We start from the raw sequence: 21,031 nt of genomic DNA, 5'->3' as shown, positions 1-21,031 counted from the left end.
ACAATTTATTTGATTTTGTTGTGGCAATTAGGTTAGAAGTTAGTACAAGTTAAAGTTCTCATAGAAAAGTTTGTCTTTGAAGGGGAAATAAATGTGAAGGAATTATAAATTTATACATTTAATTGTTGCCTTTTGTGGCCCTAATATTCCAGTATTCATTTGTAAAGAGCTTAGAAATAAAGCATTTCAACTGTTTCTTTTAATATGGCTTAAATGGGGAGAACAGAGACGGCTTTTTAAATATTTATAAATTAAATACAATTTAAATGTTGCTTGAATTTTAGATAGCAAATAAGTTATTTGTTAAAGCATTTCATTCTCTTTTATTATTTTTTTATACAACACAGTTTTCTGTCTTTAATATTTCCTACGAATTGTTGAACTTGAATACACCTACAAAATTTTTTTCCAATATATAATTAAACTTGAATATTATTTCCTTAAACAGTTTCAGCTTCTTAGTTATTATTTTCTTAACCCTTTAAAACCCTTTTATTTTCTTACCATTTTCCACTGATTTAAGTCCTATTTCAAACATTTTTTTAGCCAACTCTTTAACCCCCTTTTAGATGACACAAAAAGGGCCAGAGCTCAGCTCAGCACTTGACCACTTTGGAGCCGCTAGTTGACGCTCATTAAGCCGCTTACATTGGCCAAAGCCTCCCCCCCCACTGGCTGTTCCGGCTGTTCCGGCTGGTTCGCGTTTTAATTACAAGCCAAAGTTGTCACAACAAGGTTGTGACCCAAATGTGCAGCAAAGTTAGCGCGAATTTATATATATATATTTTTAAATCAGAGTCTCTTGGAAAAAGTGTGTCAGGAAGCTGGCGGAAGCTTAAAGCCCAGAGTGCAATTATAATGACATTGGCCGATGTCCACAGAGTCCGGTAGTTCCGAGTGGCCAGACCCTCGAGCGGTCGTTGCAGGACAATGGCGCAGTTCTTGAATCGGGCTTATGTTATCCCGGGCTGGCTGGTTCTCCTCCTGTGAAGTGGTCAGCGCTCTGATTGCGGCAAGTGAAGAACGCTGTCGTCGCCTTCATTGACAGTCCAAGGATATCCTGGCCAAATGCCATTACAGTAGAGCTTTCTATTAAGTTTGTTGGCGAAGAAGATAATATTTTTGAGGTACAAAAGAAAGGTTTCTTGAGTGGAGGAAAGTTTAAGAAGGATTATATTAATCTAAGAATTGTGTAAGTAATATTTTTTCAAGGATATTCTAAACTTACAATATTTTTAAAATTTTCAAAAGTTTTTAACTATTAATCCTAGCTTTAAAGATGTTTTTTAAGGTTGTTCCGCCTTATAAACTTTAGTTATTTTATTTCAAAAAGTATATAGTATCAGGGAACTCTTCAATTAGTAATTTTTACCTTATTCCTTGTTCCATTCAAGGACTTTCCTCTGTACCAAATCATCCTTGTTGTGGGATTATCTTTTGCGCTAAATTTTCGTTCGAACTCATGTTCCATTGATTTTCTGCGGTTTTTTCTTTGCTGTTTCTTTGCCAACTTCCGATGGATACACTGATCAAATAAAAAGAGACTTAACCCCCTGCCCAGTCTGCTTTCAGCGACTTCCGCTTGAAGAATTATATATAAATTCTTATACATATATACAGAGAGAGAGAGAGAGAGAGAGAGAGAGAGAGAGAGAAAAGTTTTTGGGGGCAAAATCAGGGGCGTGTGCTAAGCTGCTGACACACAGAAAGTTTCAATAAAACTTTAATGTTCTCTAATTGTAAAAATTTGTGACACGTCCCGCTGCCGCACGACTAGAAAAAGTTCAGCCAAAAGTCATTTATGAATGTGTTTTTGGGGGCTTAAACTTTTACATTTTTATACACTCTTGATATTTATTTTTCGCTTGCTAATGCACTTGAAACTTTTGCGCATATTTAGTTTATGCCGAAGTTTTAATTATCCTTGGGATCTCAAAAAGGCAGTAAGTCACTGGGAAATATTCGACTGACGAGTTGGAGGAGGAAGTTTCCTTGGTGATATTCAAGCTGTTGCTGCTGTTGCTGCTGCTACAAAGTGAAAAGTAAACAAAGAAAAGCGTGAGGCAGCGGAAACTTTAGCCAGAGAGGGAGGGAGGGAGGTGTTTAGAGGGGAGAGAAATGGAAAAGCAGGCGCGCGGAAAACTCAGACAGAAAGTGAAAGCGCAGCATAAATTGCAATGTGAATTACAAGTCGCCTTGATGTTGTTTTTCCTTTTCTCGTTTTTGTTTTTCCCCACGCAATTTGTACAGTGAGTTGTTAGAAAAGACTGTCATTGGGGAAGCTTTAAGGGAAATTAATCATTTATAAACATCATTTATTAAGTGCTGAAAGTGCTTTTAAAATTTAGAAATAAAAAGCTAAGCGTATACAGAGACTGCTGAATAATTGTAGACTAATTTTCGTCATAAACTTGGGTTTTAGCTTGACTTTTATTTGCAGAAGTTTGTAGCTTATTTTAAAGATTCTTTTATTTATTTTTGGGAATTTTTAATTTAACTTTAAAATTTTCTTAAAATATAATTTCCATGAAAAGGCTTTTATTTTATGGGATTTTCCAAGCCAAGCTTTTGTTATATGTATTTTTACGAGCATTTCTTTTTTACGACTGTAGACTTGATGTCTTATATTTTTGAAACGCACTGTGTGTGCAATAGTGCGTAAGGACTGCAAATGAAAGAGAAAAAGCGAGGCCATTGCTAGCTGTCTGTCTCTCTATTGAAGCTCTGGCTAAATGCCGAGGCTTAAACTGTTTGTTAGACGACGCCCACCTTGGGTTTTCTACCACTTTTGTGTTACCTTTTCATCACTTTTCCTCTTGGGCTTCTCAAGCTTATTGAGTTTGAGGGGAAGATAAGGATGAGACAACCCATTTCCAGATCATAAAATTGACCTAATGAGCTGGAAGAATAATAAAAATAGGTGTAAATTAAAAACTAATATTTAAAATAAATTTTTTATAAGAAAATAATAAACCAAAGACTTTTAATATATACAAAAAGCCTTCAAAAATATAGTTTTCTTATTATTTGCTATTATTTAAGCCAGGTTTTTTCTCTGTATTTTTTTAAAGCCAACGCTTCGTCAGCGGCAATCACAAAAGAGAAATAAAAATTTCCATCTAAGGTTAAACGATGGCATTAGCCTTCAATTTACTCAAGTTCCGCGCCGGGGTCAGGGCTCTTCCTTCTTCGATAAGCTTGTTTATGTTTGCATTAGACTCTTAAGGCTCCTCCACCTTCTTAGCTCCACTTCATCTTTTTATATATATATTTTGATGACATCCTTTTGGTCCCTTTTCTTTTTCTCTTTGGCATGCGGGCTCTATTTTTGGGGAAGTTGTCAAATTTTTGTGCGTTTTTTAGTGGACCCTTTGGCAGGTCAAATGCACATAACAAAAAATTGAGATGCCCGGGAAAGTAGGCTACAAAAAAGGGGTCACCCACAAGTAGGCACAAAAGAGGGGAAGAACGTGTAAGAAAAGTTGGGGAAAATATTGGATATAATGGTAAAAAATAGTACCGAAAAAAAACTGAAACCGAACCAAACAAATGGTCGGCGCGTAACGCGAAAGGGGCGTGCCATTCGCAGTTCATCATTGTTCGCTTACAATTTAACAACCTTGAAATGCAGCTACCGCCTATACATAGTTTTTCGTTTCTTTCTTGATTTTATTTTTGCATATTTTTTTTCGCCGCAGGAATCGCACATCCATCTTGTGAAATTGACGCGTCTGCTGCGGCTCGCTCGCCTGTTGCAAAAAATTGATCGATACTCGCAGCACACGGCCATGATACTGACATTGCTGATGTTCTCCTTCACGCTGGCCGCCCATTGGCTGGCCTGCATCTGGTATGTGATAGCGGTCAAGGAGTACGAGTGGTTCCCCGAGAGCAACATCGGTGAGTAACATATGAGTGTGTGTGTGCGAGGGTCCTTGGGATACAGTTACAGGTTTACGGCAGGTGCAGGTCCTGCAACAGATGTGGTCAAAAGAATAGTGGAAGAGACTGCTCAGGGATTTCTTTGAATTTAAATTAATTAATATAAATATTTTTGTAGTTATATTTACCTTTATAAATTTTTAATAAATTAGTTAACTAAACTACCGGAAATTACTTTAAATTGAGCCTTTAAAATCCTGATTGCTCTCCTATTATCTTAACCACAAGCGTAACCTGTGTGTGTGTTTGTGCCAACGGTAATTTGGTTAGTTGGTTAGTCAACAGTAAAGGGCAGGACTCCCATCTCCCTTTTATCTACCCCCGCACATCGTGGAAACCTAACTGAATTTTCCTCCTCCCTGGGGTGGTAAATACACCTCAACCAGGCACCACTACACACGAGTGGTTAATGTATATTGTGTTAGCCGGGTTTAAAGTTTGGTTACGGATTAGCGCACATCGCTTCAAATCGAATCAAATCACCAGGGGGCCTCAAATTGGTGGAAAATGGGGAGCACTTATGATGTACAGTTGAGGTGAAAATAATAGTAAACGGAAGAGAAAATATCCTAGGAAATAAAAGAAAAACAGAAATATTTTTCTATGATTTTAGGGATTGTTTAGTGTTTATAAAAGTAAATATTTTTAAAAACACCTTTTTCTACACGTTAAATTTTCATATATTTCAAGCCTTTTTATGGTTAAATTTGTAATCTTTATATGCAGATTTATTAACCATAAAAAAACTAACTCAGAACAGCTTTCCAAATTGAATTTAATGCATTTTTGGCTTAGCTATTGAATTTTTAAGCCCAAAAATGATCATATAAAATTATGAATAAATATTTAAAATTAATACACCTTAAGGGGTATAATAATTTCAGTCCGAAGCCCAAAAATCAGGGAAGGGCTCATTTCCGACCCTATAAATCATACATATTCTTGATCAGCATTAAAAACAGAATCGATCTAACATGTTTGCAAGAAAATTAAAAATTTTAATTTTTTTTTTTAATTTTATGTTTAATTTTATTGTTTAAGGAGGTAAAGAAAAATCGAAAAATTTTAAATTGGTTAAATTTGTAATCTTTTTATGAAGATTTATTAACCATAAAAAAACTAACTCAGAACAGCTTTCCAAATTGAATTTAATACATTTTTGGCTTAGTTATTGAATTTTTAAGCCCAAAAATGATCATATAAAATTATGAATAAATATTTAAAATTAATACACCTTAAGAAGTGTAATAATTTCAGTCCGAAGCCCAAAAATCAGTGAAGGACTCATTTCCGACCCTATAAATCATATATATTCTTGATCAGCATTAAAAACAGAATCGATCTAGACATGTTTGCAAGAAAATTAAAAATTTTAATTTTTTTTTTTTAATTTTATGTTTAATTTTATTGTTTAAGGAGGTAAAGAAATATCGAAAAATTTTAAATTGGTTAAATTTGTAATCTTTTTATACAGATTTATTAACCATAAAAAAACTAACTCAGAACAGCTTTCCAAATTGAATTTAATGCATTTTTGGCTTAGCTATTGAATTTTTAAGCCCAAAAATGATCATATAAAATTATGAATAAATATTTAAAATTAATACACCTTAAGAAGTGTAATAATTTCAGTCCGAAGCCCAAAAATCAGTGAAGGACTCATTTCCGACCCTATAAATCATATATATTCTTGATCAGCATTAAAAACAGAATCGATCTAGACATGTTTGCAAGAAAATTAAAAATTTTAATTTTTTTTTTTAATTTTATGTTTAATTTTATTGTTTAAGGAGGTAAAGAAAAATCGAAAAATTTTAAATTGGTTAAATTTGTAATCTTTTTATGCAGATTTATTAACCATAAAAAAACTAACTCAGAACAGCTTTCCAAATTGAATTTAATGCATTTTTGGCTTAGTAATTGAATTTTTAAGCCCAAAAATGATCATATAAAATTATGAATAAATATTTAAAATTAATACACCTTAAGAAGTGTAATAATTTCAGTCCGAAGCCCAAAAATCAGGGAAGGGCTCATTTCCGACCCTATAAATCATATATATTCTTGATCAGCATTAATCATGTTAATCATATTTTAGGTATTTAAAAATATATAAAATCCGAATTAAATGTTTCCAAGTACCAAATTTATCTTTTTAAAAGGAAAAATATTTTATAAAGTTACATTATCTTTTTAAAATTAATTTAAGCATTTTCCAAGTTTAAAAAATATTTCAAAACCCCTCACAATATATCCCTCTTTACTGCTATTATCTTAACCTTAACTGTACTCGTTTATATACTTATTTCTGACACTTAATCAGTGGGTGGAAAAATCTTGCCAACTTGTCAGTCGACAGACACGAAAAGTTAGTTCCGTTTGACGTTTCCGGTCCGTAGCTACAACTGCTTCTTGCCGGATTTTTGGCACGAGTTTTGCCAACTTTGATGGACAAACTGGAAGAGATGTCTAAGAGACGTTGTGGGCCCTGCCTTTGGGCCGAAAAGTTAAGGCTCAATGCGCACGCAGTCATTGTCAATTTGATAAGCCCAATTTGTTTTGGGCCGCAAATTGTAATTAAACGCCGTACTAAACAAGTTTTCTTCTCTGTTTCCTTTCTTTTTTTTCCCCTCCCTTCTTCTCGTCGTATTAAATGCCTCAAGTATTCTTCACAGGTTGGCTGCAGCTTCTGGCGGAGCGGAAGAACGCCTCTGTGGCCATTTTGACCACAGCGGAAACCTACTCCACGGCCCTGTACTTTACCTTCACCAGCCTGACATCCGTGGGATTTGGCAATGTTTCGGCTAATACCACAGCCGAAAAGGTCTTCACCATCATCATGATGCTCATTGGCGGTGGGTACTCCATATCAATATGAATTTTTAGGGTCCCAAAACTGTCAAATATTTTTGGTGAAGGAATGCTTAAAGTTAAGCGGAGAAAAGGGTCTTTTTGCTGAGGGTAAATTTAAGGATATCGTTTTCTTTTTAAGCTTGACAGTTTCAGGTAAATCATGGCTTAAGTAGGGGGAAGTTTTCGTTTGGAAAGGTCAGGTTTTGCTGGGGAGTGAGACATTATAATTATGGTTTTGAGATAATCCACATGATAACAAACTATAAGCACTGATTACCCTTGAAATTATATGATTTGAACTTTAGTAATATAGATATAATTATATATCCAAAATATCCATATCTTCTATGTAATTTGGAGTTATTCTACACACACAAAACTCCTTTTTGTAAGTCTGAAGCTCAATTTTGGGCTATATTCTTTATCAAAATAATAACATACCATGACTTCAGAGTTCTAGATAATACAAATTACCTCATAAAAGCCAAATACTCCACCCTGGAGATCCCAGAAATCACAGAACGTTCGGCCTTAATAACAGTCATTACTTTTCCTTTTTTTTTTTGGGCCGACTCCTTCAGATTTAATGATATATATCCCTCCATCCGTTTCATTAAACAGCCCTGATGCACGCCGTGGTCTTCGGTAACGTGACTGCCATCATCCAAAGGATGTATTCGCGCCGCTCGCTCTACGAGAGCAAATGGCGCGACCTAAAGGACTTTGTGGCCCTGCACAATGTGAGTATTACAATTGAGACCGCAGGAGAGGGTAGCGGCAGAAAAAGGACACCCCACGGGAGTGCCACTCGATGGATTTTATTAGAATGCAGTGCACATTTTCCATATGCCATGCAACGATGGGCAGGAAATGGAAATGGAAATGGTGTTGCTTAGGGGTTCGCCCAAGGCCATGAATTGCTGATTCCATTGGAATATCATCGTATAGGAGGAGCAACCCACCTGTTGATGTCCTTGTTGGGGGGCAAACTTGCATGTCGCTCCATTAGGCAGCCCACGCGTCGTATACGCAATGCGCCGTTCAAGCAGCACACGCCGTCGCGTATACGCCGCGTATGCGCTGCACAATTAAGCGCATTTGTGCGTCTCTCAACCGCGAAATGCATGCAAATGAAGTGAAAAGTAGCGCGCATAGCAGCTCATTAAACGCTAAGATGTTCAGAAAAAAAAAATAAAGGAAAACGGAAACGGAAAAGGGGGAAACGGGGAACGGAAACGGCAAAACGAAAGCGAATGCAATTATAATTTATGATCTCTTCATTACAGATGCCCAAGGAGCTGAAGCAGCGCATCGAGGACTACTTTCAGACCTCCTGGTCCCTTAGTCATGGCATTGACATATACGAGGTAAGCAGTGCGTATCCTGTAGCCTGTATCCTTATGCCCTCAGGAGACACGTCCATTTCGCTTCGATTGAGTGTGTGTGTCATAAATCATGCAGAGAAATACACTGGGGGAAATCACTTAATGTAAAATTAATAATAATAAGGGAAAACTGAAACTAAAAGTAAAAATATATAGACCTTACCTTGCTGATTTTCCATATATTTTCCTCTCAGCAAAACTTTTCCCTTTAGGAATATATCCTATTTTCTCAGTTTAGTTTTTTTTTTCCCCAAAAAATGATTGGCAAAGTTGCCAACACAGCAGTCTATCGGTGGCTTCGACTTGACTGACTTCACTCAAACTTCACAATCAGTTTCAGTTTCAGTTGTGTCTTCGGTTTGTTTCTGGAGGACTGCCGCCGGCTGGCTTTCCTCTCCGATAAATGTCGGAGCCTTTAATTAAGCAAATGACCGTGGGGTTAACATATAGAGCTTCGGCCTGGACATGTGTGTGACTTATTGATTGGCTGCGGGTCAAATGCCGGCTTTGATTGGTCATCCATGTTGACCAGGTGGAAGTGCCACTGCAGAAAAGTTCAAATTAAATATCGAAATTGTATGCGGGAAGGGAACGAGAGAGAGAGAGAGTGGCATTTCCTGTGGCTTTCCCCATTGTTTTGCCTCATCGTGTGTGGCCCTCGGGGCGGTATCTACATTTTAATTAAAAATTTTTACAATTACATTAACTTTTGCAGAAGGGAAGACAAGTCATTTGTGTTTGTTTGTTTTTGTGCCTGGCCTTATCTTCTGGCTGAAAGCTGTCAAGAGCATTAAGCGAGAAGCTTCTGCCTCCAACCTAGTTTTTCCTGCTTCTTTTTTTACTAATTTAGTTGTTCTCGGTTGTCTTTTGTTATTTTGATCGCATACAGCTGTTTGTGTTTATGTTTTGTTTATATATTTAAGGCTTTGGTGGGGAGAAAACTTAAACTTTTGCATGGAAATAGCTGATTCTTTGGTCAAGAGCGGAATCAATCATCGGGACTGGTTGTAAACTTAAGCTCGTTGAAACTTTTCCACTGCCACCGGCCAGGTGAACGAGGAAAACTTGCATTTTCCCCTCCAAAACTCAAACTTTGCTCCAATAAAAGGCCAACTGTGAAGCTGCAAAAGTGCAGTTTCAGGCGAAAGAGCTGAGTTTTCACCCGCTAATTGCTATTAGCACAGAGCAATGCCAAACTTTCTCTCTCTCTATGTCTCTATCCCTCTTTCTCTCTTTTAATAGTGTTAATTAAAACCTCTTCAAATAATTTCCACTTTTATCTTTGCGACCTTGCTTACTTGCTTAGGGGGAAGCCAGCTGCCTTGTTGATATTAGTTTATGGTCAGGCCATAAAGTCAGGTTTTTTGCAGCTGGTGTCCTCTTAAAATATAATATAGATAATCCTTTAAGGCTGATTTTAGGCTTATACAAAAGATTAAATCTTAGTGAAGTTCTTTTAAAATATACATAAAAAATCGAAGCTCTGTGCTTAAGCTAAGGCTGTGAGAAAATTAAGTTTTTCAACCTATTTTCATCTACAACTTTTGCAAAGGGTATTATAATATTACTTTTTAAAATATTTATTAAATGTAGATATATTTTCACTCAACTTCTATACGATTTGTAAAGGTTTATTGTATTAATTTTGTAAGCCTTCAAAATATATACAACTCCCTGCTCTTCCTGGTTTTCCCTCTCTGATATGTATATGTATTTACCTTATTATTCCAGCACGTGCAGTGAAATTATGTTTTTCTGTTTCCTTTTTTTTTGGGGGGCTTGAGGCTGCAAATTAATTAGCGTTTTCACTCTGGCAAACTTCTCCTTTTTTCCCCGCACTATATAGCCTTTGAAGTCGGCTGACGGCTGTCGGCTGTCAGTCCATAAGGCTAAATGTCAGTTAGTCGGCGATATGATGATGGCAGAAATGCTAAACACTCGTCTTAGCGGGCATTTAGCATTTGAGCAGCAATTAAAAACAGATTTTCGCCTCTCGACGGAGTAAAGCCATTGAGGAATTCTGACTGACATCGCTTAAATGGAATTTAATTTAATTACGAAGCCAAAACATGAAATATGCTCAAAACACATAGACACACACGCCAGAGACCCAGACCTGTCGATGCCACACAAATTATGGCGCCGAAAAGGGGGGAGAGTACGGATGAAAATGGCCCGAAAATTGGTGGAAAATGGTTGGGATGAGAGTTTGACGGGGATGTGGCACTAAATTAAATTGTTAATTTATTGCGCACGAAAATTAACTGGCGAAAATGTTGGCGTTTGTTGCCAAAAGTAAGAGCCAAATGATGTTGAATTTTGGGCCGGCCACACTTTAAGAACGAGTGTGTCTGTGTGTGCGCAATTAATGTAAAATATTTTACACTTCTCTGCACACAGAACAGCATGGAGCATAAATAACAATTCTTTGGAAATTGCCCTTTGGGGAGTCAGAAAAAAAAAAAAAAGGGAAAGGCAAGAGCTCACAATAAAACCAACAAAAGTCCGGGGAAAACTTTCAACATATTTTCCATGTTTAGCTACGCTTGGTTAGCCAAAAGTTCCCTTTTATTTCAGGACACTCAAACCCTCTTAAAAAAATATATACATTTGCCATACGAAGGGAATTCGAAATGCCATGACAACTATGTATGTTTATTTGCATCTAGTGTTTTGGCTTGCGTTGTGAATTTTTAATTACAAAACAGAAAATGACCCAGCCAGAGTTTCGAAATTGATTTAGTTCATTTTTGGCCTTAATTAATGTGCAAACACACACACAAACACACGCGTTAGTTTGCTGAACTATTTAAGCAATTAAGTGCAATCTGATTTGCTATTACTAAATATTTTGTGGTAATCCCCACACATATAGAGTCATATTCTAGTAAATTGGGCAACCGCATGGATTTGTGGGCACAAATTATGCATTTTTCATACGTATGCATAATATTCCAGAGTAATCAGAGTAGAGTTTCCATAGCAATGTATATCTGTTTATACATATGGATAAGAGCAGAGACAAAAGTTAGCAAGGAAAAGAAGAAAACAAATGGGAACACTGAAAGGGGGAAATGGAAAAGCGGGTATGTAAACAAGCAAGATGCAAATTCTCTCTCAATTTTCATGTTAATCCCGAAACACCGACAATTCCCATCCAATACACTTGGACTGAGCCAAAGAAAAAAGGAAGTAACGAGAGATGGTAGTGCGAGCGCAGAAAAAGGAAAAATATAATTATACCCTGCCTGAGAGAGGGTAGCAGGGAATTTGCAAAAAAGTTTTTTTTTTTTTAGAAGATAAATATTTTTTGGTACTTAAATAAAATTATTATATTATAGCTTAAATAAGGGATAGTTACGGGATTTTATTTTCTTTCTGTAAAAGAAAAAACGGTCACACTAAGCCAAAAAGTAAGCTTATAAAACAAAAAACAAAATGAAAGAAAATTCTAATTAAAAGTTTATATTAATTAATTAAATTTATAAATATTTTTAAACGTTTATCCATCAAAAGTTTATCTTTTTCTTTTATAAAACACATAACTTAGGGTATCCCCTTATTCGTTTCCCACATATTTGTCATTACTTTCCTCTTGTATTACATATTGCAGATGAATAACAAGCAAAACCAGATAAGCTGAAGCATTTCCCTTGTGCCAGAGTAAAATAATGCCAAGCATTTCCCTTCTAATTTTCATGCGATTCAATTTTCACGTGTATATTTTCGCTCGCTCTCCATCTCTCCATCTCTGTCTATCTCCGTCACTCTTGAGGGCTTTAGAGCCGAGTGTGTGTGCTTGTGCTGCTTATGTTTGCCTCTCCACTCACCTTTAACTCACATTTTTTCCTTGCTTTTCTTTCTCATTCCAGACGCTACGCGAGTTTCCCGAGGAGCTGCGTGGCGATGTCTCCATGCACCTACATCGTGAAATATTACAGCTGCCGATATTCGAGGCGGCCTCCCAGGTGAGTTTGAGCCGACACTGAAAGAAAATACTTGGGGTCATGAATATTGATAAATGGAAGATATACAAAAATTTATTTATATTTATATTTAAGAAATAGAGGTGTTAGATTGATTTAAAAATGTCTGGATTTTGAAGAAAACTTATTGAAATGCTTTAAATACTTTTGAAATAAATTTAAAGTTCAGAAATCTACAAATTATAAATTTATAAAATAGATTTTACTGTCTTAAATCCTTTCTAAAAGGCTTGCTTAAAATTTCTCAATTGTTTTGGACAGAGACCTTTTGGTACCTCTTAATTATCCGTAAAAAGTATATTTTAAATATTTTACAAGTCGAAACATAAACGATAATTACACTTAAACTATCAAAAAACTATTTTTATTATTTAAAAAATATATATTAAGCTTATTCTAAGCACATATTTCCCTCAGTGCACCACCGTGACTGCTCTTTTTCCAAAGGTCGAAGTATATGTCGCTTTGAAAGCGATTCACCTTCAGACAAATGGAACGAAATGGCAGCGATGGCAAAATAATCAGCAGCAATGGGACAGGGAATAGCAGTTGGGGGAGGGGTAAAAAGCATAAAGAAGGGCCACCCCAACAACAGGTGGGGGTCAGGTAAAAGGAGGCGATGAAGGCCATGCGAGCAGTCAAAAGTTAACTGCGGGCTTAACTGAAACGTTTTTGGGCTTCCAACGGTTTGGTCCTTTGTCGCACTCAAGCTCTAACGCACACACATACACATCAGAACACACAAAACACAACCACAAGCAAACACGAGCACAGACACACACACACAACCAACACTTAGAGCGTCTTATGGTCGATGGTCAGGGGTGTAGATGACTTACTTAAAAGGGTTTAAGTGCAAAAAAGTTTAAATAGATTTATTAAGGGATTTTTAAAGATTTTTAAAGAGAGTCAAGAGAGCTTGAAGAGGAATATTATTCAATATATTAAATTATTAATACAAAACTAGTACTTTTTAAAATATAATTATCAAGGGTTCTGGAAAAATTCCTATAAAATATATAAAAATATTTTCCTACCCCAAAAAATGTTTAAATTAAAGAAAAAACTGTAACCGGGAAATATAATTTTCCATCCCCCCTTTTCGTTGGGTTTCCTCTGGCTACGCCTCTGGTTACAGGTGAAGTTTCCGAGCCATCGAATTGATGCTTGTGCTCTGGCTTTGGCCTCTTGTGGGCCTCGGGTTCCTTCCATATTCGTTTGACTGAAGCGAAGCATGAAAAAGGTTTTTGGCCAGCAGCAGCAGCAGCAGTTTCAGAGCACACGAGCATCCCAGCAACCAAGCCAGTTTGTACGCAAAAATCCACCGGGTGCAGCGGCAACAAAGTGTGGTCGAGTCGAGTAGTTTTCCAATGCCCCAATGTCAATACCCTTGTCAACCGCCAAAAGCTTTAATGGTGTGCTTGTTGGGGGAATGGAAATCATTTGGGTAAAAGCAGACCAGGCTTAGGCTAGAGATTGTACAGTAATTGATTTCTCATCCACGGTTCAACTGCTGCCAAGAGTTCGTTCCTTGGTTCGTTCTGTGACCCAAAGTGAAAACAATTGCAGATGAGTTCGATGATTTCAAAATTGATTCTATCTTCCATAGACAATGGCCCCTTAAGATGGGCTTCAATTGATTTCTATGGCTTGCAAATATTTTGATTGAATAAAAATAAAGGGGAGGAAATATACAAAGCGGGAATGCTATAGGAATGCTAGCCAGTGAGATCAAAGCATTAAATTCTTCAGAGTTTCTGTGGTAACCATAAAGAAATATATTGGGGAATTTCAATGGAGTTTAAAACAAAGGTTTTGAATTGCTTATTTAATGGAAGATTTGTGATATTTTATTCTTAGATATTCATAGATTTAAGATAAACTTTTCTTGTCTGAAATTTTATTTCCTTTTTCCCCAAAATTTCCCTGAATTCCTTCTCCTTCGAAGACCCTCTATTTCAGTAATTTCTATACGAGACCCTAATGCGATTGCGGTTAACTTTGTTAAAGGGATCAAGGGCCAAAGAGCAGGACAGTTTACCACCTAATGAAATGCAGCTTGGCCCAAGTTAGAAAACAAACAAAACGGAACGAATTGAACCACCGAATGACCGGACAAAAAACACAGAATGAAAAAAAAGCACAGAGAGAAAAAAACGCAGCAACGACAAAGGCGGACTGCAAACATTAATAAAGCTTATTCAGAAAGGCAAAGTAACGCAAACAAAAACCACTCAACAGTTATAAGCGCGCTTTAAGCCACTTTTCGTGGAGATGTGGCTCACAAGGGGGATGGGTGAAAGGGGTGGCTGTGAAACCACAGGACATATTCCGGGGCAAGGACACACAGCTGTTGCCGTTTTGTTTCATTGCGCAAATAAAACTCAGCGACCCCAGGCAGAGCAGGCTGAGCTAAATGCTAAATGCTTCTGACCGCGAACACAACACAATTCCTGACTAAACCAGAATTTGTACTCTATATATATCTATAACTATATATAATATATATTTATATATATATTTCCTTGCAGGGCTGTCTGAAACTCTTGTCGCTGCACATTAAGACAAACTTTTGTGCGCCGGGCGAGTATTTGATACACAAAGGCGATGCCCTCAACTATATCTACTATCTGTGTAATGGATCGATGGAGGTGATCAAAGACGATATGGTGGTGGCTATATTGGGTAAGATTTTAGGGGGAAATATATTTAAAAATATTAAAAAAATAGATATATATACATTTTTTGATTTTAAGTATATATTTTTCTTAGAAGTTCCTTTAAAACAATAGAAATATATCCTTTGATTTTTTAAGAATGTTTTATTTGTGCTTTCTGGCTTTAAATGTATTTAATTTTTATTATTTCATTTTTTATTTATTTTATTTAAGTTTTTTTAATTAAAAATAAGACCCTCGGTTTAAACATACTACAAAATTACCCTTTCTTCTTTTCTTTGAAATATATTTTCTTATTAAACAAAATATATTTGCTTTTCGTTCAACAAATATTATTTATTAATTTCCCATTTGCATATTATTTTTTTGTATTTCCCAAAAAAAATACAAAATTAAATATTACAAAAATAATTCCCATTTCTCATTATTTTCCTTTTGATTTTCCATTATCGATTGTTTGTAGTGGCCAACGAAAATTTTCATTTTGTTTATATTTCACCGTCTGTTGAACCCTGTCAGTTCATTCGCTTCTGGGTTTCGGCTGCCAGAATTCCATTTACACTTTGGCCATTACAGTAAGGCAGTCATCTCAGCTTGTTTATTCATTCATGGCAGGCAGTGTCATCAACTCGAGCACCGCCATCAAGTTGGTCTACTACAACTTGGTTCCCCTCCAGACAAATGCCAGGCTCTATTTTTATGCTCATTGATTCCCACGCTCCCCCAGTCTCTTGACCACTGACCTTTCTGCTTACCATTTTCTCTATACTCTCTCAACAGGTAAGGGCGACCTGGTGGGCTCCGACATCAACGTGCATCTGGTGGCCACCAGCAATGGCCAGATGACCGCCACCACCAACAGTGCTGGCCAGGATGTTGTCGTTCGCAGCAGCAGCGATATTAAGGTAGGATGAAGTTGGGTCTTCCCAGGGCGGGGTGGGGCTGTGGGTGCAGTAATTAAATAGAATTTATTTTTATACCTGGCTCAAGGGTGAACGTGAATGTGAACGTGAATGGAATGCATTCGTATGATAGTCGAACATCCAGCAACCGGAATTCATTGTGGGAAAGAGGATTTTAATTTTCAATGAGAGACACGAGTTTATTTTAATATTTTCTATGAAAGGAAGGCCTGGTTTAATATACAAGCTTAAGGTATTAAAAAAAAGAGGGAAATTAAAGGAGGTCCTTCCTAGAAATATCCTGTTTAATTTAATATACAAAAGGTACCTTATTTTTATCCAGTGAATGCGCTGAACACTGACCATTTAAGCCAGCAAATGGACTACACATGTGAGTCCTGTCTGCTAGTTCTCTCTTAACTTTAATTATATTTTTATCGAGGTCTCCGAGGCTCTTTAAAGATTAGGCTAGCTGCAGTTTAAGCCCGTTGTTGCTTGTCGTAAACTTTATCTTGGCCCAAACAGAGGGACTGAGTTAGAAGTTCTGAGAGGTTTCAAGATGAGTGCACAGCAGTTTGAATTTCGCCTGGCATTCCTGGCTGTTTTCTTTTTTGTTACATTCTTTTTTTTTTTGGCTCAAAGTCAATGGGGCTTGAGTGTCTGAGGCTTGGGTTTGGTTTCCCTTTCTCTCTCTCTCGTCTACGATTACTCGTTTACTCTTACTAATTATGGCAATAATCTCGGGGCGGTTCAGGTTTCAAAAGCTTCACGCCTAATTAATTGTCTGGCAGGTTTCTGGCGGGGTGGCAATAATTAAGCGAAGAATTTAAAACTTGATTGTAGCTTAATTAGCTGAGGAATGTGCTTAATTTATGCATAGTTGCCCCCGCCATCTATTTCTTCCTTAGGAAATACCCTCTTTGTTACTGCCTTTGTTTTCTGTATTTTCTTCATTTACCTTTTGCTTTTATCTCGTGTTTATTTGCATGTCTGCCTTGGCGGAATAAAGTGCAGACACTGGCGAGCAGCATCTGCCATCTTCCGCCACTTCGTGCAAACAACACGGCGAACGGGTCGTATGAGTGATACTTGAGGCGCCAGCAAGGGTGTTTGTTTGCCTCGAAGGGTGTAGGGGGGGCTGTGCGGGAAGTGTGTATGTGGAGAGAGTGTGTAAACGCCAAGATGGCGCACTCGAGTTTTGTAAAGAAGACGCCAAGGCGTCAACATTACCAAGAGAAAAGGACATAATAAGGGGGAAAGTCGAATAGGGAATACCCTAAGGGTCCTTCGAGCGAGGAAATACTTCATTAAGGGTAGTTTTTTTTTAGGAATTTCCCTTGTTTATATAAGGTATATCTAGGAAAATATGGTTTAACTGGGATATTATTTAATTAATCCTGAGAAAATCTATCAGGAAATTAAAGTACAAGAATTATTGCTGTTCCCAAGTTCAAGGATTATTAAAAATAGTTTAAAATACTTCCAATTAAAAAATCTATTCATTGTGAAAATTAAGAAAGAATTAAGGAACAAACCACCCTCCTAGCCTCATTATCCTTGAGCTACCCTGCCGCGTTTACACGCTGTTTAAGCTTTTTCCATCTTGTTTATGGGCGTACAAACAACAGCTGCCACGCCCCCTCCGCTCTCCTCCAACCCAAGTGCATAATCGTTTAACGTGAAAACGGCTTTTGACTTACTTGCCACGAGTTTTCATTTCCCATTCTCACATGTTTTTCCATTTTCCTTTCTCCCACTCTCTCGCAGGCGCTCACCTACTGCGATCTAAAGTGCATCCACATGGGCGGTCTGGTGGAGGTGCTACGCCTGTATCCGGAGTACCAGCAGCAGTTCGCCAATGACATCCAGCATGATCTCACCTTCAACCTGAGGGAGGGCTACGAGAACCAGGACTCGGACATTGGGCCCTCATTTCCCCTGCCAAGCATCTCGGAGGATGATGAGAATCGCGAGGAGGCCGAGGAGAATGGCAAGGGCGATAAGGATGTCTTGGGAGGAGCAGGAAGTGGTGCCTCTCCTTTGCACAATCTAACCAACTCCCCGCTTCATGCAGCTCGTTCGCCTCTTCTGGGCATGGGAAGTCCCAGGAATCAGAGGTTACATCAGCGTGGCAGGTCCCTGATAACCCTGAGGGAAACGAATAAGCGGCATCGGACACTTAATGCAGCCTGCAGTCTGGACAGAGGATCCTTTGAGGAACCCGAACCCCTCGAAGAGGAGCAGCAGTCGCAGGGCAAGAGGCCTTCCTTGGAGCGCCTGGACTCCCAAGTCTCCACGTTGCATCAGGATGTGGCCCAGCTGAGTGCCGAGGTGCGGAATGCCATTAGTGCCCTGCAGGAGATGACCTTCACCTCGAACGCCATGACCTCGCACAGCAGCTTGAAGTTCCCGCCGGCCAGATCCATACCCAATATTAGTGCCATGCCGGCCACCAGGGTGGGTGATGCCGTAGAGCATGGCCTTCTGGGACACATGGGTGTTTTGGGTGCTGCCGAAATGGCGGCCATGCAGAGGAGCTCATCGCATCCTCCTGAGGTGTGGGGTCGAGATGTGCAGCTGCCCACCAGCAATACGGCAAGTTCCAAGGCTCCTTCTCCTTCGCCAGTGGAGCCCAGCAAGAGCACCACCAGCCGGAGTTGTCAAACAGATTTCTATCGCATTGACTTTCCCACCTTCGAACGCTTTGTCTTGGCCAATCCCCGCCTGGTCCTGGGTCTTCTGGGCATCGAACCCGCCATCAAAAACGAAATGGATCTCCTGCAGCAAAAGCAAACCCTGCAAATCTCACCACTCAACACGATAGACGAGTGCGCCTCGCCGGCGGATACCAACTTGGCCAGCTCCAAGGAGCGTTTGATAACCTCGGCGAGTGGGGCACCGCCTGCAGGTCGCGTTTACCCTCCTCTGGATGATGAGAATTCCAATGATTTTCGGTGGACAATGAAGCACTCGGCCAGCCATCACAGTTGCTGCAAGAGCACAGATGCCCTGCTGAGTCCCACAGAGGAGCAGAGTTCAGTTCCTGTGCTTCCAGCGGAGGTCACTCCGCCCCCAGCGGCTGTCCCGGAGCGCTCCTCAAAGAGAAGCATACGAAAGAGCACCAGCGGCAGCAACTCCAGCCTGTCCAGCAGCAGTTCCAGCTCGAACAGCTGCCTAGTGTCCCAGAGCACTGGCAATCTGACCACGACGAATGCCTCGGTGCACTGCAGCCAGAGTAGCCAGAGTGTGGCCACCACCCGGAGGGCCTCCTGGAAGCTACAGAATTCGCGGAGTGGCGAATATCGTAGATTGTCAGAGGCCACCGCCGAGTATTCGCCGCCGGCCAAGACCCCAGTGCCGGTGGCGGGACTGACGGCTGTGACCTACGGCGCCGACGAGGAGGAGGAGAGCGTGGAGCTGCTGGGACCGCGACGGAACTCGCGACCCATCCTGCTGGGCGTGAGCCAGGGACAGGGCCAGGGACAGGCTATGAATTTCCGCTTTTCGGCTGGCGATGCCGACAAACTTGAGAAGGGTCTGAGGGGTCTGCCCTCCACGCGCTCACTCCGGGATCCGAGTTCCGGCAAGTAAAAGGAGAAGCGCCGTGCGTGATTTATGCCCTAATTAATACTGAAACACAAAGACGCTTGTACAGTTAATATCTCTAAGATACACACATACATACACGTTCGGTTGTTCATCTGTTATCCCCAAGATGTATCCTGAGAATTCCTCTCCTACCTACACATCACACGCATACATATTTGTAAAAGCATATCAGAGACGCTGAGAATATCCGGCGAAGCACACAGAAATTTATTTTTGTAAGCCGCAGCGGGAATCGGTAATGAGATTAAAGTAAATACATATACATACTATATAAATATATATTTTCCTAATCGATCGGCCAACAACATGTGTCATAGGCGGCAGTACAAAGCTAAGAGACCTCCGATTACAATATAAATAATTGCGTGTTTCTTGCTCAGCAACAAAAAATATCAGCAAATCATTGACACATTTTGAAGTAATGGTGAAATGTTTGTTAAGTTGAATCAGTCAGAAATTTTTAAGAGATATAGAAACCATATAAATTTGATCAGGGAAATATCTTGAATAATTAGGGTTGCCTTGGAAAGTAAGGTAATACAAAGGCGTCTTAAAGTAGGCCAAGTTTAATGGGTGAAAGAATTTTCTTAGCCTACTTCTGGATATGATTTTTAAGAGATTTCTTATTACCAGAGATTTAAGTGGCAGCCCTGATATATCTAGATATTTCTAGGACATTTCAAACGGGGATTCAACAGATTTGTAGAATTTTAAGCTGTTCACCCCACCTAGTCGGTGGGCAGTGTGAATTAAACCTAGATTATCCTAATTACTACCTAAGATAATCGACAATCGTGTGCTACATTATAACGAATGGACGACAGGGGCGGCACTTCTAAAGTGAGACCCCTCCTGGCGACATTTCGGCTAAGAGTAATTGTGATTCCAAGCGAGAGGCAAACTGGCTCAATACCAGTCTGGTTGAGGGCTTGATTTCGGTTAGTTGGCTACCAAAAAAGGAAAAACAAATAATTAACTATATACTGTGTAAATTTCCAAAATATCCTGCTTGTATATAGAACCATGATATGTGTATATTTGCTTCCCCGATAACAAAACAAAAAAATTAAAAAAAAAAAAAAAAACTATAAAGACTTGAGCTTCATTCTATCTTTGATGTAAGCATTCTATGATAATAAGTGTATAAGTTTTATATGTGTTTAGATGGATACATATTTTAGCCAGGCCATAACTTAAGCCAGAACCTATTAAACGTTTTTAAATGTTTTAACTTAATGTTATCAAGACTATATATACTGTATGTATTATATATTATATATAATATGTAGTTATACAACTAAAGCATAAAGCCATATTCGGTATTTCAATAAACAATAAACTTGATGTGACAAATTAAAAGGATAAGTCAAGTCTCTCTTTTTTGGTAAAAAATCTCTCGATGACTGGTTGATTCCTTTCCCTTGACTTTCCATGACTGGCACAGATTTAATGCGCTTAATTCAATTGGTCGTTTTTGGTATCGCCTCGGAACCATAATCCGGTAACCTGATTGCCAAGTTTATTGTGTGTCATGTCAATTGAGGTATTAAAGCCCTTTCTGGTTTCTTTTTTTTTCGGTGGCTTCTCTCTCTATGTGTCTGCAGGTCCTGGTTCCAGATAAGCGCCTTAAGTTGTGAACCATATTTAACCTGAAAATGGGGTAAGTGCATACGTAT

The 21,031-nt window shown here is 38.7% G+C and overlaps 1 protein-coding gene across 1 annotated transcript in view; it reads left to right on the top strand.

The window, feature by feature from the left end:
* The window catches only part of Elk (Eag-like K[+] channel), a 33,898-nt gene extending 13,206 nt beyond the window's left edge, over positions 1-20,692 (top strand). The window contains exons 9-16 of the mRNA XM_017164207.3: positions 3,699-3,900; positions 6,618-6,797; positions 7,417-7,535; positions 8,082-8,162; positions 12,053-12,148; positions 14,698-14,851; positions 15,625-15,749; positions 17,514-20,692. Of these exons, the coding sequence (XP_017019696.1) occupies positions 3,699-3,900; positions 6,618-6,797; positions 7,417-7,535; positions 8,082-8,162; positions 12,053-12,148; positions 14,698-14,851; positions 15,625-15,749; positions 17,514-19,337 (2,781 nt within the window). The 3' untranslated portion in view covers positions 19,338-20,692. The remainder of the gene's footprint in view (positions 1-3,698; positions 3,901-6,617; positions 6,798-7,416; positions 7,536-8,081; positions 8,163-12,052; positions 12,149-14,697; positions 14,852-15,624; positions 15,750-17,513) is intronic.
* Positions 20,693-21,031: the final 339 nt, after the last annotated feature.

The sequence above is a fragment of the Drosophila kikkawai genome, chromosome 2R (assembly GCF_030179895.1).
Source record: "Drosophila kikkawai strain 14028-0561.14 chromosome 2R, DkikHiC1v2, whole genome shotgun sequence".
NCBI lineage: Eukaryota > Metazoa > Arthropoda > Insecta > Diptera > Drosophilidae > Drosophila > Drosophila kikkawai.
The sequence above is the reverse complement of the archived record's forward strand: the minus strand, read 5'-3'. Positions and strand labels throughout refer to the sequence as shown.